The sequence below is a fragment of the Rattus norvegicus genome, chromosome 4 (genome assembly GCF_036323735.1).
Source record: "Rattus norvegicus strain BN/NHsdMcwi chromosome 4, GRCr8, whole genome shotgun sequence".
In the NCBI taxonomy this organism is placed as follows: Eukaryota; Metazoa; Chordata; class Mammalia; order Rodentia; family Muridae; genus Rattus; species Rattus norvegicus.
Window position 1 is genome coordinate 14,564,250 of NC_086022.1, and position 27,224 is coordinate 14,591,473.

At 41.1% G+C, this 27,224-nt stretch overlaps 1 protein-coding gene across 10 annotated transcripts in view; it reads left to right on the forward strand.

The window, feature by feature from the left end:
- Positions 1-27,224, forward strand: part of Ccdc146 (coiled-coil domain containing 146) — a 148,836-nt gene that overhangs the window by 9,284 nt on the left and 112,328 nt on the right. For 9 of the 10 annotated variants that reach the window (XR_005503289.2, XR_005503288.2, NM_001025044.1 and 6 more), the window contains one exon: positions 15,578-15,801. Coding sequence is in view for 8 of the 10 variants with exons in the window: in NM_001025044.1 (NP_001020215.1) it covers positions 15,589-15,801 (213 nt within the window). In the remaining 2 variants the exon portion in view is untranslated. Of the gene's footprint in view, positions 1-7,492; positions 7,770-15,577; positions 15,802-27,224 lie in introns of those variants that run through there. The other variant, XM_039108086.2, reaches the window with a different exon arrangement.

Consider the following 27,224-nt stretch of genomic DNA (forward strand, 5'->3'; position numbering starts at 1 on the left):
TTTTCTTTAGATTTATGTCATTTAAATATTTTATCCAGATTTTGTTATTTACATGTTTTATTTAGATTTATGTTATTTAAATATTTATTTAGATTTATGTTAATTAAATATTTAGATTTGTGTTATTTGAATGTTTTATCTAGATTTGCATTGTTTAAATATTTTGTTTAGATTTGTGTTATTTGAATATTTATTTTATTTAGGTTTGTGTTATTTAGACATTTTTATTTAAATTTATTTTACTTAAGTATTTGTTTTTATTTAAATTTGTTTTATTTATTTTATTTTCTTTTTCTTCTTCCAACGCAAAGGTAGGAAAACTGACTTGGTAAAATATTGTTTTAATCCTGTAATTGATAAGCCTTTGTCTTCTAGAGCAACTAGCTTAGGTAAGTGACTCTGTGGAGGAAGACTAATGTGGAGTTTCACTTCCGGTGCATTGAAACAGGAAATGCTTACTTAACCAAAAAGAGAGACTGTGAAATACATAGACTTGGGAGGGGAAACTTGACCTACTTCACGTGCTGTGCATGGTGGCTCTTCACTGACTTGGAGTTGACTAAGGACATTTTGAAGGCTGTCTTGCTCACTTTCTTTTTCTTCTATATCCAATGTCCTACACAATTCTAATCCTATGTTTTAGATCTTATGGTGTACTATGGAGAGCAAACCTCCCATTGTAGTTTGTTCTGCATTCACACTAATACCGGATTAGAGCTCTGTGTTAAACTCCTGGACAGGACCAGCTCACAGAGCTTGTGTACCCAAGACAAAAGAACCGGCCAGTGGTGGGTGGACGCTCACGGTTATGGTGGAGTGGCTGCTATGCTCTGGACTGAGGCTTCACAGGCATCGCTCCATTTCAGGTCACCACTGTCAACCCCTTTAGCAGCTGATGGGACAGCTAGAGGTTCAAGATTTTACTTAGGTCACACAGGACTCTGAACTTCAAATAACAGTTTCCATGCCTGGAGACCAATTTAAAGTGGTGACCCCCAGGCCGTGTCGGGGATTGGGGGAGGAGAAGAAAAAGGAGGTGGAGTGGAAGGAGGAGGAGGAGGGCAAAGAAGAGTAGGAGGAAAAGGAGGAGAAGGGAGAGGAAGAGGAGGAGGAGGGGAAGGAAGAGGAGGAGGGGAAGGAAGATGAGGAGGGGAAGGAAAAGGAGGAGGGAAAGGAAGAGGAGGAAAAAGAAGAAGAGGAGGAAGAAGAAGAAGGAGGGGGGGAGAAAGAGGAGGGAGTAGTCATCTATTGCAAAAGTCTAAGAAGAAAGGGCTTTTCCAAGACCATTGGGGGAATCTTTAAACACTTTATGTATGTGTGCCTAGTGAGTTAATGGGTGCACATGCATGCAGGTCTCTGTAGAGGTCAGAAGATGGGGAGTATATTCCTTGGAACTGGAATTAGAAGACATTGGGAACTACTTGATGTAGGTGCTAGGAGCACAACCCAGGTCTTCTTCAATAGCAGTTAAGTGCTCTTTACTGCTGAGCTATCTTTCCAGATCTATGGAGAAAGTCTTAAATGAGATGTAATATAAATGGCTAAGGACCATAAGTCATAGTTTTAATAAACCCTGTTGTTTATTAGTGATGATCTTGGGTGCATCCTCTATCCTCACTGAATTTCAAATTCCTTCCCTACAAAATGAAGATAATTTTTATGGTATATGATTGAAAAATACATGGTATATGCTAGAAATAGAGGAAGGGAAGTGTTATCTGAATGATCTGTTTACCAAGGGCTTTTAAATGCTGTTATCGGTGCACAGTGAATGGTCATTGGGCATGAGTGTCTCCTTCATGCTGACAGGACAGCCAGGCATCTATGTTAGAGACAATGCCTGTCTCTGTGACCATTCTGCCACCAACTCTAAGAAAGAGGAAAATGTCCAAGAAGGAATTTGAAGGGAGAGTAAGGCGCTTGTCTTGGTTCTGTGCTTGGAACACTATGGCTGTGGAGAGAGGGAGGCAAGAGGTAGTTCAGTGGAGGAGAAGACTTAGCGTGTCCATCCATCCTCCCATCCCACAGAGCAAGGTTTGTGCTGGAACACAGCCTTGGGTTCTCCACAGTTTGGGCAAGTAGGAGGGTCACTGTTGGTTACACGTGTACATAACTTAAGATTAACCGTGTAGTGTGTGTAAAACTTTAACAGCTTCCTCTCAGAAACAACCGTCCACCATCTCTCCTTTCCTCCCTCCCTTACTTCCTTTGTCTCTGAGAGAGAGAGAGAGAGAGAGAGAGAGAGAGAGAGAGAGAGAGAGAGATGCTTTTCATGCTGTCTTCCCCAAATTTCCTCTATAGCTTTTGAAAAATGCTTCAATTCAGTCATTGTCTGAATTTTGGCTAATTGTACATAGAATAAAGAATAAAAGGTCTGCGCAGGAAAAAGCAATTATTTTAATGGTTGCATTTAGGGTTGTCAAACTGGTAGTGTCTGATACTGCTGTTGCCCACTAAATGGGTCGAGTGAGCCTTATTTAAGATGGCCTCCTCAGTTTCCATCCCTCACACCAAAGCCTCCTTAGTGCAAGCTTTCAGTGAGACATTTAATGTGCTCTTCAAAAGAAATACACACAGGATCACAGAGCTGTAATTTAAGATTGTCTTACAACTATTTACCAGTGTTTTCTTACCAACCATTTGACACTTATGTGATTAAAAAACACTTTTAGAAACTGAAACAAAAATAAATAAATGGAAGTTTCTCAGAGTTCCTCCTTCCTCCAAGATGTTTGTCTCTGAGTTACTGTGGAAACAGACACCTGGTAACCCACAGCACTGGGCTTCTGGGGTAAGGAACACAAGGTCATGTTTCCCTGTCGTTCACAAGAACACAGTTACACAGAACAGAACGATCAGAGAGCATGCGTGCCCAGGAGGGAAAAGTAACGTGTGGCTTTCATGTTACAGAACGCGCTTTCTAAAATGACCAAAACTTGTGTGTGCTGTGGCTGGCGATATCGAAAGATACAGTTCCTTACGACGTCTTTCTCTTGGAGCATCACGGCTGCTTGTGGCCTTGCTCCAGTCTCTGGAATATGGATTATTTAATTTTTTGCACATGCTCCTTGAAAGTTGAGAAAATTTTCCTTAAGAGTTCAGAGTCAAAACAAAGTGCTGATCACCTATGACAAGCTTAAAAGAAGAGGAAGTGGTCTTACAAAATGGGGCAGACCCGGGGGTTCATTGCTTCAGGATTTTTTTTCCTTTGTAGAGCTTCCTGTTTTGGGTTTGTCTTAACCACCCCTGACATGAAGTGAGAAAAACAGCATGCGATGTCCCTGTGAGATAGGACTGAAGCGTTTCCGTTTCACTTCTAACCTTCTTCACCAGACTTTTGCATGTGTGGTGCTCATGTAAGATTTCAGCAAGACCACATCCTCAGACCCTTACAGCCCAGCATAGCTCCGCTTTCCAGAGAGGACAGCTGTCCTAGAGCGCTTGCCCTGTCCGCCAGTGGTGCTCCTGGAAGTATGCAGTGCGTGTCAGCCTGCTGCTGCAGTTCAAGTCTTTGTGGAGCCTTTTCCTGTTACAGCATTTTAAAATGTATGCTTGCGACTCTTTTGTCTTGCTGCCCATTTATGAACCACCTGAAGTCACATTGTTGTCTTCCTCGTTCTGGCCACCATAGTGCCTGTTTTCTACCCATGACACCATGGTGCCTCCAAGTCACTAGATTCATGTTCTTCCCAAGCTGTGCCTCCAGGATAAGGTAGCTGTGAATGCAGAAGCTCTCCAGTATCTGTAGATGAGAGTCCAATTCAGGCAGTCAGTGGCTGTTACGGTCTCACCTACCTCTGTAAGAGGAGTGTCTGCTGACCATGACACTCTTGCCATGACAGAGCACCATGACCAAGGTAACTTATGAAAGAAAGCATCCATATGCCCATGAGACTATCATCACCGTCAAAGTCATCGAAATATCTGTTACTTCCAAAGATACTTTCTTTCTCTTTTACCATTATGTTATTGAGTTTTAAGAATACTTATAATTCCAGGAACCAAAGGCAGGCAGATCCCTGTGAGTTTCAAACCAGCCAGGGATACACAAAGGCACTGCCTCAAAAATAAACACCAAGATTTACCCGGCTAACTTCAAGTAGAATTAAGTTGACCTAGTAGACTAGTAGTTAACTAGTAGACTAAGACAGTTATGGGTACTGTGTCATATAAATGTCCAGAGCTTATTTTCCTGGAATAACTTCAACTTCATTACCTTAGTCATCCCTCCAAATTCCCCATAGTCCCTCAGACCGACCATCTGACTATTTCTGTGTATATGTTAGCGTACAGTAGCCCCATCTCTCTGTCAAGTTTATTTTATTAGAATAATGTCTATGTAGAACATTACCCTGGTGGTTTGAATGAAGATGACTCCCATAGGCCCAAGGAGAGTGCCACTGCTAGGAGGTGCAGCCCTGTTGGAGTAGGTATGGCCTTACTGTTGAGGAAGTATGCCACTGGGTGTGGGCACTGAGGTTTGAGGTGCTCAAACTAGGGCCAGCATCATCCCTCTCTTCCTGCCGATTGCTGTCTGGACACAGAACCCTCAGCTCCTTCTCCAGCACCATGTCTGCCTGCGTGCTGCCGTGCTTCCTGCCAGGATGATAATGGAATAAGCCGGTGAACCTGTCGGCCAGGCCCAACTAAATGCTTCCCTCTATAAGATTTGCCATGGTCGTGGTGTCTGTGTCTCCTCAACAATAGGAAACCCTACTAAGGCAATCTCATACTTTTAATGACTTCTTCTATTTCTTTAGGAGTTATGAGGCTGTATAAATAGTTTACCTGATCTTGATTTAACTTTGTTAAGTGGTGTCTGTCTAGAAAATCGTCCATTTTGTTAAGATTTTCCAATTTTGTAGAGTATAGGCTTTTGAGGTAAGACCTAATGGTTGTTTGAACTTCCTCAGTGTCGGTTGTTATGTCTCCCTTTTCATTGCTGATTTTGTTTATTTGGATACTGTCTCTCTGTCTCTTGGTTAGTTTGGCTAAGGGTTTGTATGTCTTGTTGATCTTCTCAAAGAACCAGCTCTTGGCTTCATTGAGTCTTTGTATTGTTTACTGCTTTCTTTGTTTCTAACTGGTTGGTTTCAGCCCTGATTTTGATTATTCCCCACCTTCCACTCCTCTTTGATACGCTTGCTTCTTTTTCTCTAGAGCTTGCAGGTGTACTTTTAAATTGCTGATATGAGAACTTTCTAAATTCATTCTGAAGGAACTTAGTGCCATGGACTTTCCTTAGTGCCGCTTTCATTGTGTCCTGTAACTTTGAGTATATTGTGCCTTCATTTTCCTTTAATTCTAGAAAGTCTTTAATTTCTTTATTTCTTCCCCGATGCAGAGGTCATTGAGTAGAGAGTTGTACAGTTTCCATGAGTGCGTAGGCTTTCCAGTGTTTCTGTGGTTGAAGTCCAGCTTTAATCCATGGTGGTCTGATAAAATACAAGGCATTATTTCAACTTTTTTGTATCTGTTGAGGCTTGCTTTATAACCGACTATATGGTCAATTTTAGAGAAGGATCCATGAGGTGCTGAGGTGTTTTTTTGTGTGTTTGGGTGAAGTATTCTATAGCTGTCTGTTAGGTCCATTTGATTCATACTGCCTGTTTCATTACTTCTCTGTTTAGCTTTTGTCTGGATGACCTGTCAATTGGTGAAAGTGAGGTATTCAAGTCTCCTACTATTAATGTGCAATTTAAGCTTTAGCAATATTTCTTTTACAAATATGGGTACCCTTGTGATGGGAACATAAATGTTCAGAATTTAGACATTATCATGGTAGATTTTTCCTTTGATGAATATGAAGTGTCCTTCCCTATCTCTTTTGATTAATTTTGGTTGAAAGTCTATTTTATCAGATATTAGAAAGGCTATTCCAACTTGCTTCTTGGGTCTGTTTTCTAGCCCTTTACTCTGAAGTAATGTCGATCTTTATTGCTCAGGTGTGTTACTTGTATGCAGCAGAATGCATGCAGGAGCCTGTTTTCAAATCCTTTCTGTTAGCCTGTGTCTTTTCATTAGGGAATTGAGTCCAGTGATGTTGATAAATATTAATGACCAGTGATTGTTATTTCCTGTTATTTTTATGTTGGTGGTGTTAGTCTGTCTGTCTCTGTGCCTCTCTCTCTCTCTCTCTCTCTCTCTCTCTCTCTCTGTGTGTGTGTGTGTGTGTGTGTGTGTGTGTGTGTGTCCTTTCCTTGTTTTTACCAGTATGGAATTGCTTATTTCCTGTGTTTTCTTAGATGTAGTTATCCTTCTTGGGTTGGAGTTTTCCTTCTAATATTTTCTGTAGGGTTGAATTTGTGGATAGATAGTGTTTGAATTTGAATTTGTCTTGAAATATCTTGTTTTCTCCATCTATGGAGATTTGCTGGGTGATTAAGAGTTTTGTCTGGGTTGGCAGCCATAGTGTTTTAGAGATTGAAAGACGTCTGTCTAGGCTCTTTCTAGCTTTTACAGTCTCTGTTGAGAAGTCAGGTGCGATTCTGATATGTCTGCCTTTGTATGTTACCTGGCATTTTTCCATTGCTGCTTTTAATATACTTTCTTGGTTCTGTAGATTTTGTATTTTGATTATTATGCACTGGGAGGATTTTCTTTTCTAGTCTAATTGGTAGTCTATAAGCTTCTTGTATCTATAGGCATCTCTTTCTTTAGTTTGGGAAAGTTTTCTTCTATGATTTTGCTGAGAATATTTTCTGGGACTTGGAGCTCGGTCTCTTCTTCTATTCCTGTTACTCTTAGGTTAGGTCTTTTCATCATATCCCATATTTCCTGGATGTTTTGGGTCAGGAATTTTTTTAGCTTTAACATTTTCTTTAACTGAAGTCTCAATATCTTCTATTGTATCTTCTATGCCTGAAATTCTCCCTTCCATCTCCTGTATTCTGTTGATGCTTTTCTTCCCTAGGTTTTCCTCTCCAGGATTCCCTCCATTTGTGTTTCCTTTATTGCTTCTATTTCTACAATCAGGTCTCACACAGTTTTATTTCCTTCATCTGTTTAATTGTATTTTCCTGAATTTCTTTAAGAGACATATTCATTTCCTCTTTAAAGACCTCTATCATCTTTATAAGATTGGATTTAAGGTCATTTTCTTGTGCTTCTGTTGTGTTAGGATATTCAGAGCTTGATGTAGTGAACTAGCTGTGCTTTGGAGGTGTCCCATTGCCCCAGCTTTTGTTGATTGTGTTCTTTCAAGGGCTATTGGCCATCTGGATGTTTTTGGTCCCTGGATGTTCTTGTTGTAGAAAGTATTGGGAGTGGGGTGAACCTCGATGGTCTTGGTGTGGCAGGTCTCTGATGGGTATCTTTGGGCTATTTGGTTCTGGACATGCAGGTCTGTATAGTTCAAGAGAGACAGGTCCAATTAAGGTGGGAAGAGAGGTGGCAGGAGAATGGAAGTCCCTCTGGGCTAGCAGGTTGCTCAGAACAGCTTGACTTGACCCAGATGGCTCAGAGAGCAGGGAAGATGGGGGGTGGGGGGCTTATCAGTATGGTTTAAGAGTCTGATGGAGCTTCTGGTTTCTGCCTGCACCGGGAGCTGACCTGTTGCCACAGTTCTCTGTACCCAGATCTTGTAGGGAGAGAGCAAGACTCTCAGGAGTGCAGACAATCCTGAGAGCTCAGAGGAGATCACCACTTTTGCTTATATTCCTGGCCCAAGAGGAACCCATCTGGAGCCCTCTGGACACAGTCTGGGACACGATCTTTCTGGTTTCCACTTGGACCCGGAGCTGAAAGCACTGACACACCTGAGAGCAGAAGTAAGACCACCACTCCACCTGGATCCCACAGGACATAGGAACTGAGGAGCAGTCTGGGAAAGGATCCTTCCAATATCCACCTGCACCCAGAGTTGATCCTGTGACACAGCTCCTTGTGTACCCGGATCCCTCTGGGAGAAAGGTGGTCTCCAGGAGTGCTGACACATAGGCTTGCAGGAGGGTCAAGCCACTGTCAGAGTCAGCAAGACCAGCTAACACCAGAAATGAGCAGATGGTGAGAGGCAAGCACAAGAACCTAAGCATCAGAAACAATGACTAGTTGGCATCTTCAGAACCCAGCTTCCCCACCACAGCAAGCCCTGGATACCCCAACACACCAGAAAAGCAAGACAGGTAGAAGCCCTTACAAAGGAAACACAAAAATCCCCTACAGAATTACAGGAAAATACAACCAAATGGGTGAAGGAATTGAACAAAATCATCCAGGACCTAAAAATGGAAATATAAACAATGAAGAAATCACAAAGGGAGACAATCCTGGAGATAGAAAACCTAGGAAAGAGATTGGGAGTCATAGATGCAAGCGTCACCAACAGAATACAAGAGATAGAAGAGAGAATCTCAGGAGCAGATACCATAGAAAACATTGACACAACCATCAAAGAAAAAGTAAAAGGTAAAAAGCTCCTAACCCAAAATATCCAGGAAATCCAGGACACAATGAGAAGATCAAGCCTAAGGATAATAGGTATAGAGGAGAGTGAAGACACCCAGCTCAAAGGACCAGTAAATATCTTCAACAAAATTATAGAAGAAAACTCCCTTAACCTAAAGAAAGAGAAGCCCATAAAAATACAAGAGGCCTACAGAACTCCAAATAGATTGGACTAGAAAAGAAAGTCTTCCTGGTACATAATAGTCAAAACACCAAATGCACAAAACAAAGAAAGAATATTAAAAGCAGGAAGGGAAAACAGTCAAGTAACATATTAAGGCAGACCTATCAGAATTATACCAGACTTCTAACCAGAGACTATGAAAGCCAGAAGATCCTGGGCAGATGTCATATAGACCCTAAGAGAATACAAATGCCAGCCCAGGATACTATATCCAGCAAAACTCTCAATTGACATAGATGGGGAAACCAAGATATTCCATGACAAAAGCAAATTCTCATAATACCTTTCCACAAATCCAGCCCTACAAAGGATAATAGATGGAAAACTCCAACACAAGGAGGGAAACTATACCCTAGAAAGAGCAAGAAAGTAATCTTCTTGCAACAAACCCGAAAGAAGAGAGCCACACAAACATAATTCTACCTCTAACAACAAAACTAACAGGAAAAAAAATCCTATTTCTTAATATCTCTTAACATCAATGGAGTCAATTCCCCAATAAAAAGACATAGACTAACATACTGGATACATAAAGAGGACCCAGCATTTTGCTGCATACAGGAAACACACCTCAGAGACAGGCACAGACACTACATCAGAGTAAATGGCTGGAAAACAACTTTCCAATCAAATGGTCCCCAGAAACAAGCTGAAGTAGCCATTCTAATATCAAATAAAATTGACTTTCAACCAAAAGTTATCAAAAAACCAAAAAAAAAAAAATAAGGAAGGACACTTCATACTGATCAAAGGAAAAATCCACCAAGATGAACTGTCAATCCTGAACATCTGTGCTCCAAATGGAAGGGCACCTACATTCATTAAGACAAAACAAAACAAAACAAAACTTACTAAAGCTCAAAGCACACATTACACCATACACAATAATAGTGGGAAACTTCAACACATCACTCTCATCACTGGACAGATCATGGAAACAGAAACTAAACAGAGACACAGAGAAACTAACAGAAGTTATGAACCAAATGGATTTAACAGATATCTATAGAACATTTCATCCTAAAACAAAAGAATATACCTTCTTTTCAGTACCTCATGGTACCTTCTCCAAAACTGACCATATAATCAGTCACAGAATAGGCATCAACAGATACAAAAAGATTGAAATAATTCCATGCATCCTATTAGATCACCACAGACTAAGGTTGGTCTTCAATAACAACAAAAACAACAGAAAGCTCACATATACATGGAAGTTGAACAATGCTCTACTCCATGATAACTTGGTCAAGGAAAAAATAAAGAAATTAAAGACTTTTTAGAATTTAATGAAAATGAAGATACAACATAACCAAACTTATGGGACACAATGAAAGCAGGGCTAAGAGGAAAACTCATAGCTGAGTGGCTCCAAAAACAAAATGGAGAGAGCATACACTAACAACTTGACAACACACCTAAAAACTCTAGAACAAAAGGAAGCAAATACAACCAGGAGGAGTAGAAGGCAGGAAATAATCAAACTCAGAGATTAAATCAACCAAGTAGAAACAAAAAGAACTATACAAAGAATCAACAAAACCAAGAGCTGGTTCTTTGAGAAAATCAACAGATAAATAAACTCTTAGCCAGATTAACCAGAGGGCAAAGAGAGAGTATCCAAATTAACAAAATCAGAAATGAAAAGAGAGACATAGCAACAGAAACTAAGGAAATTAAAAAAATCATCAGATCCCACTACAAAAGCCTATGCTCAACAAAACTGGAAAATCTAGATGAAATGGACAATTTTCTAGACAGATACCAAGTACCAAAGTTAAATCAAGATCAGATAAACCACCTGAACAGTCCCATAACTCCTAAAGAAATGGAAGGAGTTATTAAAAGTCTCCCAACTAAAAAAAAAAAAAAAAAGATCACAGGACCAGATGGGTTTAGTGCAGAATTCTATCAGACCTTTATAGAACACCTAATACCAATACTGTCCAAACTATTCCAAACAGAAGGAGCACTACCCAGTTCCTTCTATGAAGCCACAATTACGCTTATACCAAAACCACACAAAGACTCAACAAAGAACTTTAGACCAACTTCCTTTACAAATATTGATGTAAAAATAGCCAATAAAATTCCCATAAACTGAATCCAAGAACACATCAAAACAATCATCCACTGTGATCAAGTAGGATTTATCCTAGGGATGCAGGGATGGTTCAATATATGGAAATCCATCAACATAATCCACAACATAAACAAACTCAAAGAACGAAAAAAACATGATCATTTCATTAGATGCATTTAGACAGAATTCAACACCCCTTCATGTTAAAAGTCTTAGAAAGATCAGGAATTCAAGGCCCTTACCTAAACATTGCAATATACAGCAAACCAGTAGCCGGCATCACACTAAATGGAGAGAAGCTTGAAGCAATCCCACTAAAATCAGGGACTAGACAAGGCTGCCCACTCTCTTCCTACCTATTCAGTATAGTGCTCAAAGTCCTAGCCAGAGCAATCAGACAACAAAAGGAGGTCAAAGGGATACAAAGAGGAAAGGAAGAAATCAAAATATCACTATTTGCAGATAATATGATAGTGTATTTAAGTGACCCCAAAATTCCACTAAAGAACTCTTAAACCTTATAAACAACTTCAGCAAAGTGGCTGGATATAAAATTAACTCAAACAAATCAGTAGCCTTCCTCTACTCAAAGGATAAAAAGGCTGAGATAGAAATTAGGGAAACGACAACCTTCACAATAGTCACAAATAATGCAAAATACCCTGGTGTGACTCTATACAAGCAAGTGAAAGATCTGTATGATACGAACTTCAAGTCTCAGAAGAAAGAAATCCAAGAAGATCTCAGAAGATGGAAAGATCTCCCATGCTCATGGATTGGCAGGATTAACATAGTAAAAATGGCCATCCTGCCTCAAACAATCTACAGATTGCAATCCCCAACAATATTCCAACTCAATAGAGTTAGAAAGAGCAATTTGCAAATTCAGTTGGAATAACAAAAAACCCAGGATAGTGAAAACTATCCTTAACAATAAAAGAACTTCTGGGGGAATCACCATCCCTGACCTCAAGCTGTATTACAGAGCAATAGTGATATAAAAAACAAAACAAAAACAAAACTGTATGGTATTGGTGCAGAGACAGGAAGGTAGATCAATGGAAGAGCTTGAAGGGGCTCGAGACCCCTTATGAACAACAACGCCAAGCAACCAGAGCTTCCAGGGACTAAGCCACTACCTAAAGACTATACATGGACTGACCCTGGACTCTGACCTCATAGGTAGCAACGAATATCCTAGTAAGAGCACCAGTGGAAGGGGAAGCCCTGGGTCCTGCTAAGACTGAACCCCCAGTGAACTAGATTGTTGGGGGGAGGGCGGCAATGGGGGGAGGATGGAGAGGGGAACACCCATAAGGAAGGGGAGGGGGAGGGGGAGGGGGATGTTTGCCCGGAAACCGGGAAAGGGAATAACACTCGAAATGTATATAAGAAATACTCAAGTTAATAAAAAAAAAAGAATTGAAGACCCAGAAATGAAACTACACACCTATGGTCACTTAATTTTTGACAAAGGAGCTAAAACCATCCAGTAGAAAAAAGCGTTTTCAACAAATGGTGCTGGTTCAACTGGTGGTCACCATGTAGAAGAATGGAAATCAATCCAATCTTATCACCCTATACAAAGCTCAAATCCAAGTGGATCCAGGACCTCCACATAAAACTAGATACACTCAAATTAACAGATGAAAATGTGGGGAAGAACCTCAAACGCATAGGCACTGGGGAAATTTTCTTGAACAGGACACCAGTGGCTTATGGTCTAAGATCAAGAATCAACAAATGGGACTTCATAAAATTGCAAACCTTCTGTAAGGCAAAGGACACCATCATTAGGACAAAATAGCAACCAACAGATTGGGGAAAGAATCAAATAACCCTATTAAAAATGGGGTATAGAGCTAAAAGAACTCTCAACTGAGGGATATCAAATGGCTGAGAAGCACCTAAAGAAATGCTCAACATGCTTAGTCATCAGGGAGATGCAAATCAAAACAACCCTGAGATTCATCTCACACCAGTGAGAATGGCTAAGATCAAAAACTCAGGTGACAGCAGATGCTGTCGAGGATGTGGAGAAAGAGGAACACTCCTCCATTGTTGGTGGGATTGCAGACTGGTAAAACCATTCTGGAAATCAGTCTGGAGGTTCCTCAGAAAATTGGACATTGAACTGCCTGAGGATCCAGCTATACTGCTCTTGGGCATATACCCAAAAGATGCTCCAACATATAAAAAAGACACATGCTCCACTATGTTCATCGCAGCCTTATTTATAATAGCCAGAAGCTGGAAAGAACCCAGATGCCCTTCAACAAAGGAATGGATACAGAAAATGTGGTATATCTACACAATGGAGTACTACTCAGCTGTCAAAAACAATGACTTTATGAAATTCTTAGGCAAATGGATGGAAGTAGACAATATCATCCTGAGTGAGATAACACAGTCACAGAAAAACAAAACAAAAAACACATGGTGTGCACTCACTGATGAGTGGATATTAGCCCAAAAGTTTGCAAATAAAAAAATCCAATAAAAATGAAGTAAAAATAAATATTAAAAAAAAAGTCTGGTGGAGGTGGAAGAGAGGTGGTGAGAGAATAATGGAGGTCCCTCCTGGATAGTTTAAAATAATGTTTTAAAGAATGGACTAACCTTTATGATTAATGAAAATGTTCTACTAGAGAGGCTCATTGGCTCTAGATGTTATATTTTGAAATGATTTTTTTTTTGGAAATTTACCCTGATAATTGTCAATCCTCTTCTCAAAATTAAATATTGCCAAAACTTATTTGCAATTTTATTTCCCAAGAGCGTCTGACATCATCTACAATGATGTCAATTAAAAACAAAATTGCAAAAGTATAAATTTTGATAACCTAATTAGTAATTTGTGGAGAAAAATAAGTCAGAAAAATCTTATGACCAGGCAGGATGTCACTGCCCTATTACTTTTTTGGTTCTTTTTTTCGGAGCTGGGGACCGAACCCAGGGCCTTGCGCTTCCTAGGTAAGCGCTCTACCACTGAGCTAAATCCCCAGCCCCTTACTTTTTTACTATATAAGATTATTATAAATTGTTTTCTTGCAATTTATGCTGTTTATATTTATTTTTCCTGTATCACAATTAAATTTATTATATTTCATGATCAATAAAATATCTTATAAGGGATAAATTTGATATTTTAGTATTTTCATAGTAATTTTTTCTTGCTTTTAAAGCAAAAGGCCCCTACACAAATCCCTTTTGTCCTGGATTAGGTAACTCCGCGGAGTACAATCTGGCAGAGAAAGCTTCCCAAGCTGGTGACAGAAGTCAGGGAGGAGGTGCCGTATCGCTCCTCTGGAACTTTTACTTACACAAATTAATGTTCTAATATGTTGAATAGATTATTGTGGCTTCACTGGTTCTGTATTAGCATTTCACATCTGAAAGTCCAGGCAAATTGTTTGCAATTATGAGAAGTGTAGCTGAAATTGTCTTCTCTGTTGGCAAATATTCCTGTTATACATTCGTGTGTGTGTGTGTGTGTGTGTGTGTGTGTGTGTGTGTGTGTGTGTGTGTGTGTGTTACTTGCTGGTGTTGAAGATACCTAGACAAATATAATTTGGGAAGTCATATAAAAAAACAATAAATTACAGTGCAGTACTTTAAGTGTGGCTGCAGAAGTGAGGACATGCTGTAGAAATAACAGCAGAGTCTGACTGACCTAGTAGATAGACAGAGAGATCCTGCCCATGTTCCTATGTGGTCATGTGTGACCCATGTTCTTATGGTAATCCTTTCTCTTTTTTAAAGATTTATTTATTTATTACATATAAGTACACCGTGGTTGTCTTCAGACACACCAGCAGAGGGTATCAGATGGTTGTGAGCTCCCATGTGGTTGCTGGGAATTGAACTCAGGACTTCTGGAAGAGCAGTCTTAACCACTGAGCCACCTCTCTAGCTTATTGTAATCCTTTCATTCCTCGGAATTAAGGGCGGGGGGGGGAGGAGGGTCTGCTGCTTGAGACTGGTCCTGCCCCAACCCTACTGAGAAGTCTATGCCTTTTCTCTACCTGCTTCCCAAGAGCTTTTCTCTGTCTTTCCTCTCCCGTCCCATGCCCGGTTCTCAGCCTGGCTATTGGTTTATATTTTCCAAAGTCACTGCTAATTATTTTAGGACATATGCGTATACCTGGTTCGTATGTGGGCTCACATGTTTGGGTGTGTGTGCATTGTACATGTGGAGGCTTAGGTTGATGCCCAGAATCTTCCTTGATTGACCTTTCACCTCATCCTTTGGGGCAGGGTCTCTTAATCAAATCCAGAGCCCCCTGATTGGCTTCTCTCTCATGGGCCGCTTGTTTGGGGATGGGATGTCCTGGCTCAGCCTCACTGGGCAGGAATTACAGACACGCAGCCTCATGCACCCTGCCCTGCTTTGCTTTCTCGGGGGTAGAACTTACTCATCCTTTTGCTTGCAGTGAAGGCTTTAGCCATTTCCTCAACCCCTAACTTTATGTTACATTTTAATTGAAATGGTTATATTTATCCATTCAATAAATTTATCCATTCAATAAATAATACTTTGGTACCCATTGAACTCAGAAACTTAGCTCTGTCCCCTGGGAACTTATCATCTAGTTATATATTTTATTTCTCAAGGCACCAATAGCCTATGTTTTCATTAGACTTATGGATTGGAATGTATTGTAGAGAACATTTGCGGCTGAGGGTATGTGTAAATAGCAGAGAACTTGCATAGAATGCTTGAGGCCTGGTTCTGTTCTAGACAGACAACAGACAGACAGAGACTGACCTGCTATAGTTGAATTTTTCATACTTCGTCCTATTTTCTATTACTTGGTAAGTGAAGATATGCTTGAATAATTGAATATAGAATTACTTTACTTTAGAACTGTGAGAAATGGAAGACAGGAGCAAATATATAGCGGAAGAATCTGAAGATGAGGAAGACGAAGAGCAGGAGGAAAAGGAGAAGAAGGGAGGAGCATCAACCTCGACAGAAACAGAAGAGGACCAGGAAGACATCCCTTCTGTTATAGTGCCCACGATTAACATTCGGGAGGAGCGCCTCGTCGATTTAGCTCAAACGCCAGCTTTCCTCTGCCTGAATGAGGTATGTTTCTCTTTGTACATTATTCCTAGAGTATCTCAGTTAGGGTTTTACTGCTGTCAACACACACCATGACCAAGGCAACTCTCAGAGCAGCATTTACCTGGGATTGGCTTACAGGTTCAGTGGTTCAGTCCATTATCATCATGGCAGCATCCAGGCAGTCACGGTGCAGGGGGAGCTGAGAGATCTACATCTTCATCAGAAGGCCGACAGGAGAAAACTTGCTTCCAGGCAGCTAGGCCCAGGGTCTTAAAGCCCGCTCCTACAGTGACACACTTCCTCCAACAAGGCCACACCTCCAAATAGTACCATTCCCTGGGCCAAGCATATCCAAACTACTATACAGAGTAAAACATAATCTTCACCCACTTACAAACTCAAAGCCCACAGCATTGTCAAAGTTCTGTTGCATACCTCCTTTAGGCCTCAATCCTATGTACAGGACGGAAGTCTTATCAACAAGATGGACCTGACCTGTCCTCCTGACCTTTCCTTCTGGACCAATGCAGTGTAGACGTCTCTGTTATTATGTTTTTAAATTTTTATTGACTCTTTGTGATTTCACATCATGTGCCCAATCCCATTCACCTCCGTGTCCCTTTGTATCTGTCCTCCCCTGACCCATGCAATCTCCCCCACCCCAAACAAAACAAAATAAAAACAGCAAACCAAGGCACATCTTGTCATGGAGGCTGTGATATGTCACAGTGTGGCCCAGAATACTCTTTTGTCCTTATATCTTTCCTTTGAATTGTACATTGCAGTGAGTACTGTTCTGGTTCCAGGCCTCTGGCTTCTGCTATGCTGTCGACACTGGATTCTTACCAGGACTTCTCTCAGACATCCTGCTGTTGCCCTGGGTCATGGAAATCCTGCAGCTTTGGTTCTGCAGGACAGACCCCTTCACAGGCCCCAGCAGATGATAGATGGGGTAGATGTTGGGGTGGACCAACTCAAAGCCCTGGATTGGGGCCTAGATAGTGGCTGAGTTGGTCTGCCCACCAGCTGTCCTTCACCCACACCATCAGGGGGAGCTATCCAGCCCTGCTCCTCATAAGACCACATACCAATAGCACAGGCATGAATTCCAACAGTTAACAGAGGAGACATCAGGAAGCTAAGCGGAAGCTTCTCTGGTGAGATCTGAGCGAATACTTAAACTACAGGTGTAGAGGTAGTCTAGCAGGAGTCACTCACTTGGTTAAAGATTGTACTTTTAGGTTTCTCTTTATCATCATTGTTTTCTCTTTTATATTAACAAAAAACTAATCTTGAGATTGTAGGCTTAGATTTTTCAAAACCTACTTTTAATAAGGGTTCTCAAATGCTTCAACCCCTTCTTCTAGCCCACTGTCCAAAGGTAGGGGAGAAAACATGGTAAATAGGACAAGGGGATGGGGACCTGTTTAGAAAGAGTTCTTTGGGGCAGTTCCAATCTCCGTTGGTCAGGATACCAGCAGTCCAGTTCAGTTGTGACAGGATATCAAACAAACACAAATCGGAAATGGTGGCACGACCCAGCAGAAATCACATGAGTCAGCGGAGAGACTGGGACCAGCCAGGATGCCAGGAGAAGTTCTCTGCTGTGCCTTTCTCAATGAAGTGAAGATCAGCAAAGGAGAGAGCAAAAAAAGACACAAGGCCAACAAGGTGTTGCAAGGCCAGCTATGCAAGCATTTTACTGTCCTCTGAGTCTGATTTATACTCCCACCAAACATCACGTGTGCTCCCATGAGCTTTGCCTCAGCAGAACACCTCATGAGTCTGTATCACATGACGTATCCTGAAACTTCCACTTCAGGATATACACACACACACACACACACACACACACACACACACACACACACACACACACACACACACACATACGTACATATATATGCATCCTATTCATCCTAACATTTTGATCTGTTTTGTCTAGGCCCTTCTGTGGATAGATTTAAAAAAAAAAGACGTGTAGGCTGGGGAGATGGCTCAGTGGTTAAGAGCACAGACTGCTCTTCCAGAGGTCCTGAGTTCAATTCCCAGCAACCACATGGCTCACAACCACCTGTAATGACATCAGATGCCTTCTTATGGCGTGTTAAGACTGCTATAGTATACTTATATATAATAAATAAGCAAATTTTTTTGATGTGTGAAAATTTGTAACTGTACTATTTGTATCTACCTCCATTCTGCCATGGTTGGTTTAAAATCATGAATTCATACCTGGCCAGAGCTCACAGTTTCTGCTGAAATCCATCATCTAGGCACCTTTACATTAGGGTTCCACCCTTAATAATTTAATGAAATCAAAACTAATGCTAAGCACTTGTCATAAACTTAGTCTTCACTGGCAAAAGAAACTTTAGTTAGCTACACTTGTTATGTAAGACCCGCCAGATGTTATGTCTGTCATGAGTTGTTTAAAATCCAGCCACCTTTGGCCGCATTTAAACATCCTCCCCAACATAGTCTACAATCGCTAAACAAGATAAAACTTGCTCAGGGTGGGGAAATGGCATGCAAGAACTGGGTTCAAATCTCTAGAACCCAGGTAAAGTCAAGCAGGACAGCACATGTCTGTAATCCCAGTGCTCCGACAGTGAGATGGAGACGGAGAATCCCAGAATCTCATAGGTCATCTGGAAGGTAAGGACCCACCCCCCAAGGTCGCCCTCTCACAACCAGCGCACACGTGTACCACACCCAATACTCTGAGAAAATCAATTAATGGAGAGTTTATTAAGGTGCAGTCTATTGTAGTGGGGGTCAAGCAGCCAAGAACATGAGGCAGATACACACATGGCCACATCACATCCATAATCAGGAATCAGAGAGCAACAAATGCTTATGTTCAGCTCACCTTTTCCTTTATTTGCAGTCTGGGATCTTAGCATAGGGAATGACACCACCCACAGAGTGTGTGTTCTCATTCCCCCTTATTCCCAGAAGCCTGTCTCACAGATGATTCTGTTTCATCAAGTCAAGAACTGAGATTAACTACCACAAGTCTGTCAAGTCTGCTCCAGTGGAGTTTAGGATATGTCAACCTTCATGTCACTCACCTTACTGTCTAGCTATAGAGTGTCAGCGTTAGCAGCTTCACAGTTGCTAATTATTATTATTCCTCAGACTTACAAAGTCCTGCAGAACAAATTATTGGATGAAATTACTTTATTTGTATAATAAACACCACTAAGGGATCTGACTATAGCTAAGTGGTAGAAAACTAGCCCTGTACTTGTGAGACTATGGGTACCTTTCCCAGTAAGAAAAAGAATATATATAGTATGTATAATATATACATATATAGCGTAGTTATTAGCTGTAGTTTTATTTCTCAATTCCTTTTTTTTATAATTTCTCTAAGATTTGTGAGAATTTAAAAATTTTTGTATCTAGTTTTCCTTCAGTTGTTTAAATAGAAGCTGTATCTGAAGAATGCCAGATTTCGGAAGCCGTCACACTGAAAATACAGAAGCATCCACAGATATACTGTTACTAACACTGGTCCCACCATTGGCCTGTGGTGCTGACTGGCACAGTGCACAGGCTTTGCTGCCATCAGATATTGGCTGAAGTGTGTGTTTAGTGCAGTGTTGATGGTCCTCTGCAAATTAGACCCAGACTGCTTTGCAGTCTAATTGTTTGTTTAGGCCCTAAGGGTCTATTATGTTGGCCCTCTCCATTGGAGACTTTCCGAAATCTAGAGGTGGTAAATCCAGAACCCTGGGAAATGATCATATATTAAAATATGTGATGTAAGATCATGTCCCAAAATTGTGCCTACTCACACTGCCACATAAAATTAACTTCAACTTCAACTCCAAGTGATGTCCTCCTTCCATAGACCATACTTTGTTACCCTGGCAACTATCCTAGCCTTCTGAACCTTCCTGAACTCCCAATTCCTTCAGGACATAGCCTGAGCACTTAGCTTTTTGTAGTGTCTCTAGATTGCCAACTCTGTGGTATTAATAGATGGGCATTGCTCAGTACTTAGTCAATAACTAATCTTTACTGAAAACTTGAAAGTTCCTCCCTGATATTATGACTACATAAAGCAGTAAGATGTTCAAGTCAGGAACTACCCCAGTAATCGGGATCAGTGTTCAAAATGGTGATTGGGAGATGAGCCTTTGGGTCCATCAGTGGACTGTGAGCTAGGGTAGATATCTGTCTATCCCCTTGTCCACTGATACATAAGCATGAGGTCTGATACTCTACAAACCTTTCTTGTCCCATTGAAAAGTTGTCTGCTTAAAAACATTTATGTATATAATATATGCACATATACCTTTATGTATAAAAATATATAAAGTATAACTCAAAAACATTAGTTGCTGCTCCTTGACTCTTTACCTGGGATGCATCCAGCACGTGCAGATCTGAATTTGTTTTTGTTGTTGTTGTTGTTGTTGTTGTTGTTTGTTTGTTTTTTTCTTTTTTTTTGGAGCTGACTGAACCCAGGGCCTTGCGCTTACTAGGCAAGTGCTCTACCACTGAGCTAAATCCCCCAGATCTGAATTTGTTAGTCTCCAAATTTTGTTTCCTTTCTGAGTTCTCTTTGTCAGTTTGAGAGTTAGGTGTACACTTTAAATGGCCCTGAATTTATCTTTTTCCCACCATCATGGTCTTGATCAGATCAAAGTATATTTCTAGCAACCTCGACGTTACCCTTCCCAAGTGTAGCCCCGACGAAAGGCAGCCCCTGCTCAGACTTCCCACTCACTCTGTTAGTTTGCCTCTCCCTAACACTGTGTACACAGAGCCGTGTGCCATGTGTTTGTTCAGGCATCCTCTGTCTGTCATTGTATGTGTGAGATTCATTAATAACACTTCATCTAGACATGGGGCGATCCTTTGTACCTTTGAATTTGTGCATGGTAAATCTCTTTTTTTCTCAGGTTTCTCCTTGGGAATTAGTTTATCTTGGGTATGTGCATAAAAGCGAGGCTGCTATGTCACAGAGGACGTTTATAAGCAGCCCTGGCAAATGGGCCTCCCCTTAGACATTGCAATGCATGCACGGTTAATCCTGCTTCTGTCTGTGTGCACTGACCCTGTTTGTCAGGCGTTTCACTCTGGCAAAATCCAGAAGTTATAAAACACTTCATCTCAATGCCACAAGCACAAGTCCCATTTTGAGCATGATTTTATTTCGCCTGGCTTCCTGATTCTTCTCCCTTATCAGACGCCAGTCAGCTCCTTCTTCCTCCTTTCCTACAAATAATCCATATGCCAATGGACACAGCAGAGCCAAGTGCTAGAGAACAGGAAGTACTACCCTGATTGGGGGGCACACGGGAGAGCAGGCAGACTGTAGCCAAGTTCTACTGATGTGTCAGGATAGCAGACAGAATCTTGTAACTGGGGAGTGCTGTAAGTGATACTCTTTGTGGGTAAGTGGATTAAAAGGTTTCCCTTTGTTGATAAAATGACCCTCATTAGAGCCCTGTGGCCTGCTTGAATCTTTGTGAGTTCATACAAGCTTTCCTCAATTGATTTGGAAGGCCTTGTTCTCCTGATGTCCTCTGTCCCCTCTGCCTCCCTGACTCCTGCTGCCTCCCATTCTGTGGGATTCTCTGACCTCCTTCTGTGCTTCCTCTGAGCTCTGACAGTGAGGTATTTGATGGAGACATATTATTTGGAGCTGTATGTTCCAAGGTCCCTTTCTCTGTAATGCCGGGCCACGGGGGTCTCTCTGTATTTGTTCTGTCTGCTGCAGGAGGAAGCTTCTCTGATGCTGGCTGAGCAAGGCACTGCTCTATGAGTACAGCAGAATGTCATCAGGAGTCATTTTATTGTTACTTTTGCTTTAGACCAGTAGCATTTGGTTTTGCCCCAGGTCTCTTGGATATCTAGACTCTAGTTCTTGGTCTCCTAAGCAGTGCCAACCATGGGTTCTATCTCATGGAGTGACTGCCTTAGTCAAATTTTCACTCCCACGAGCTTTGTGCCACCATTGCCCTAGCATATGTTGTAGGTAGGACAGAGTGTAGATCAAAGGTTTCGTGCTTGGGTTGGTGTTTATACAGTCCTCCTTTGATAGCTTGAAGAGAGCCGTTCCATGTAAGGAATGATAGAACATAGGGGTGAAGGTTCTACGCAGGCAATCCTTAACCTCTCAGTTCAGTGAGCTGTGTGTGTGTTGCCTTCAGCAAAGAGCTTTGCTGTTGGTTTGTGGAGAGTAACTTCTTGTCTTGGCAGCAGCCTGGGTTGTGTGGGGATTTCCATTAGATCATCTCTGTCTACAACACAATAGGATGAAACCCAGTCCCTGTAACTGAAGCTTCATTTGGAGACTTCATTAGGACTGCCTTCACATATTGGAGGAGGCTTCCACTGCTCTAGGTTTCCATACCTAATCTCTCTGGGTCTGTGGATTATAGCTTGGTTATTTATTTAATGGCTAATATCCAGATTTAAGTGAATGTATATCATATCTGTTTTCTCACTCAGAACTTTTTTTTTAATTTCATCCATTTGTCTGCAAATTTCATTGATGTTATTTTTTCAAGAGCCTACTAAATACTCAATTGTGTAAACGAACCACATTTTCTTTATCCGTGCTTCTCTTGAGGGACATCTATGTTGTTCCCAATTTCTGGCTATTATGACTAGAACAACAATGAATACGGTTGAACAAGTGTCTCTGTGGTATGATGAAGTGTCCTTTGGGTACATGCCCAAGAGTGGTGCATAGCTTGATCATGAAGTAGATCAATTTCCGTCTTTATGATAGACTGCCGTGTTGATTTCCAAAGTGACTGTACAAGTTGTGTTCCCACCAGCAATGAAGAAATGTTTCCCTTGTTCCACATCCCCACCTGCATGAGCTGTTGACTTGTGTTTTTGAAAATAGACTGGTATAAGGTACAACCTCGGGGTCATTTTGATTTGCATTTCCCTGATGACTTAGGATGTTGAACATTTCTCTAATTGTTTCTCAGCCATTTGAGATTTTTCTGTTGAGAATTCTCTGCTTAGATCTATATCTCATTTTTAAATTGGGTTATTTGTTTTTTATATCAATTTTCCTGTGTTCTTTATTTATTTTGGATATTTTCCCATTCAGTAGGCTGCTGCTTTGTCTGAATGGCAGTATCCTCTGCCTTATAAAGACTTCTCAGTATAACAAATTTCAGTTGAGTGATTCATTGGCTAAGAATTGAGATAACAACACAATTATCTTAATCTACTTAGAGATATTTATACACTGCCCACTGTATACCAACATGCTGATAGGAAGTATTTATTAGTTATTTCCAACACAAAAATCAAGTTTATCCCTTTAGTTAGTTCTTCTCTTTTAAAGATTTTAAAAATTATTTATGTGTATATATGCAAGTCTGTGTATGCACACGCCACATGTATGTATGTTCTGAAGAGGCCAGAAGAGGTGTCAGATCCCATATAACGGGAGTTAGAAGCAGTGAGCACCCCAGTGCAAGCGCTAGGCCTGGGATCCTATGGGAGAGCAGCACGTTCTGTCAACTACTGAGCAGCGTGGACTGAGTCACCTCTCAAGCCCCTGTTTATTTTAGTTTTGTCTTTTTTCAAATGGAGCTGATGGCTGAGCCCAGGGCCTTCTGCTTGCCAACTAAGTACTCTGCAACTGAACTAAGCGCCCAGCTTCCTTCCTTTGTTTTAGTTTTGTCTCCCCCCCCCCCCCCCCCCCCCCCCCCCGTGCTAAAAACGAAACCCAGGGTCTTGAGCTTACTTGGCAAGTGGCTCTGCCTGAGTTAAATCTCCAGCCTTCCTCCTTCCTTTTAAACAGACCCCCAACCCATGTCAGGCTGTGCTAAACACAGGGGGGATGCACAGGCAGAAAGCCTAGGAATACCCCGTCCTTCACAAGTTTTATTTGGGAAAAAGTAACTTGAAATGTTAAATGCCAATCAAGGGTAACACATGATTACAGAGCCGGAAGTGGCAGTTTTCTTAGAAGTCACTGTGGGAAGAGATGATGGGGAAAGGGTTTTGAAGTCAGTAGGCACAAGGTGAGCTGAGCTAAGTGATCCAGCTCTGTCTTTGACCTTTGTCCTCACTGTTCACACGTACTTGGCACATCTCCAGGGTCCAAGGAGCCTCAAAGCAAACTTCAGAGGCGCCTTCAGTGTTCCCCCAAGCCTGGCTCTCCTGTGTTATCCTTTGGTTCTCTTGTAAATGTCTCCTCATTTTGTCTGGCCACTGAGACACAACAAGACTGCACCAAGGCAGGTGTGGTGGGCAAAAGGAGTGGGCTCATTTAGGAGAGACATTAAGAAGGTAAAATTCTGAACTTCCTGTCTGGATAGGTGGGGAAGAGGGAAGACCCGAACTCGACATTTGGAATGCTGAATTAGGAAACTGGCTAAACTATTGAGTCGGAAATGCCAGAGTTCAGAAGATGCCACAGATATAAGAGGAATGTCTAGTGTGTGGGTTGAAGCTTGCTAAAGGAGTCCCTGGCTAGAGGAACAGGCGTAGTTAGTTCTTGATCGTTGCTTTGTAAAAGGACCAGAGTTTGCTGCTTCAGTGTGTCTAGCAGGGCCGTCTGTCATTGTGGGCATAAAAATGATATTGCCATTGTGTCCATGCTTCTGTGCTTCACAAACGGTTCCTTTACACATCTACACATTCAAAAGACATTTTTAAATATATTCTGTTCTCCTGATTTATTATTATTACTATTTATTATTATTATTATTATTATTATTATTATTAGTAGTAGTAGTAGTAGTAGTAGTGGTAGTAGTATTTTGGGACTCTATGGGACTATCAGTGCTTCCCCTGTTCTCTGGGTTCACCATTCTGTAGCTTTACTGATAAGATTCATGGTACAATCCCTAAAGAAATTTAAAATCATTTTCAAATAGCCAAAATATCTTTTGTTTGTTTTATGTCTTAATTAATAAATAAGCTAGTTGTAAACAAGTAAAGATATACTTCCCACCCACAATGAACTTATTGTATGATGAATTTCCTGTGGTTTCTGGTAGGAGAAGGGACTCTGATGTCATCACTACCATCCCACAGGCTTGCCCTGGGTTATATACATGCACAGAACAAGGAAGGAAGCCTGTGTTCCACGTCTTACCTTAGCACTTACTGGACTCGGCATCGTTCATGATTCACACATTTAAACACTACTATTTTAGGGTTTTACAAATGGACTGTTAAAATAAATACTATATATAATGGAAAAGATAAACATGTGATGCTCTTGTTATATATTCCTAATACCTTTCCCTTTTCCAGTTGGCACACCTCATGAATAGCCATACTTGAAGGATGTGAGGTTTTTTAATGGACTAACTTCCTTTTTAAAATCTTTCTGTAAATCTCAGTACTGCTGGCACGTTTTCACTTTCCATCAAACATCCAGGCAGCCTCACAAAAGGAGCTTAAGATTTGATGTGGCTGTTAGGAAATTTTAAACAGACTCGAGTTTACCACACTATACTGACTATTCTGGTAGTGGTGAGGGTTTTTTTGGGTGATTGTTGCTGTTGTTGCTGTTGCTGTTGTTGCTATTGTTGTTGTTGCTGTTGTTGCTACTATTTCTGTTGTTGTTGCTACTGTTTCTGTTGTTGTTTTTGTTGCTGCTGTTGTTGTTGCTACTGTTTCTGTTGTTGCTATTGTTGTTATTGCTACTATTTCTGTTGTTGCTGCTGCTGTTTCTGCTGTTGTTGCTGCTGTTTCTGCTGTTGTTGTTGTTGCTGCTGCTGCTGCTTTTACTCTGACAGTAGGATGGAGATTTTAAATGATTTCCATTACAGAAGGAGAATTGGGACAAACCAGGGGTGCACTGCAGGAATTAAAACCCCACACAGCCTGTGTTCATGTAGGGATGATTTACGTTAGCATTATACAGCCCTATTGTTCTTTATAAAGCACACTGCTACTTCCAAATCCAGTCAGTAAAGTGAACACCACACAACAGAGCCAGAGAAAAGAAGGTCACTAGTGAAGAGGACTCACTCTTGGCACCTTCAAAATGATTACACAAAGACTGGTTCTGGCCAGGAATTCAGGCTGTTGTTGGAAAAAACCATCTGGAAAAAACAAACCGATTGACAATGAACAAGTGGGAGTCAAGAGATCAGTAAAACTCAGGGTGGGCAGGATCCAGCATTCCTCCCACCCTCCCTGAACTACTATGTTACTTCTCGATTAACATCTTCCCCAAACATCCTGCTCAAGGATTAGGCATAGGACACAAGACACATACAGCCTCATCAACATGCATTATTTGCCTCTCTCTTGCTTTATCGATGCCCTGATGCTTCCTGACATAATGTAAGCTGCCCATGGAGTGTGTGTGTGTGTGTATGTGTGTGTGTGTGTGTGTGTGTGTGTGTGTGTGTGTGTGTGTGTATGTACTGGTGTGCATGCTTTTTAAGTTCAATAGTTTTTGTTACCTCTAGTTTTTATTGTTATCTTACTTGTAATAAGAACTTGATTAAACATTGAAGATAGCCTTTTTGCTGAGTGGTGATATAATACTATAATCCATCTACTAGGGAGGCAGAAACAGGAGGTTCGTGTTCAAGGCCACCCTGGCCAACTTATGAAGACCCTGTCTCAAAGTATTATATAGTTCAGTGTTAGGATGCGTGGTCGTATGCAGCCCTGGATTCCATCTTTAGGCTTGAAGAAAAGGATTTTAAGCTTGGATTCAGGGGTGAGGGGGTTGTTTGTTTGTTTTACTAGTTATTGTAAACAGAGGCTGCTTTTAAAAATAAGAAATAGGAGAAATAATTCATGCTGCTATTGTCTCCTTTAATGAAAGAAATTCATTTGAGGGGAATAAGTTGGCTTTGGAAATCTACCACTCTCTGAGAATGTGCATCTTGTGTACCATTAGAAGCACTCATATTGGGAACTGAAGATGTATTTTTAAGTATTAAATCAAGAAAACCCTTTTCAATGAAAATGTATGAACTGGTCAATGAGAAAGCATTGATGTCTTCAGGTAGGGCCTCAGGCAATCAGCGAATAAGAATAGGGACATGGCCATCTGGTAACCTCATTTACAGATGACAGCAGAAAAGAAGGTGAAGACAAGGCTGTCAGTCACTCTGCATAGCAAAGTCAAGTTTCAGTGGCTGAGCAGAGAGGTGCACCCACCCATACTAGGTATTTAGATTGTATAGTATCAGAAGCATCATAATAAAGTGTGTTTCAGTCATGAGGTTAACCTTTTAAATTAAAACTAATCTTTAATTTCTAAAATATGCACATTGTATAAAATTCGGAAGGCTCAAAACCCTACACAATGAAAGTTAGCCGTCAGGAGCCATCTAGGAAAGGCTAAGGCTAGCAGGTGGCCTTCCTGGAGGTGGCCCGCCCTTTTTGCATAGCCTAAGATAGATGAGCTCCAAGAGGCAAGGTCCCAAGAGACTTTATCCCAGGATTTCTTCTTGCTGCTGATAAGTGTTTTCCTATCA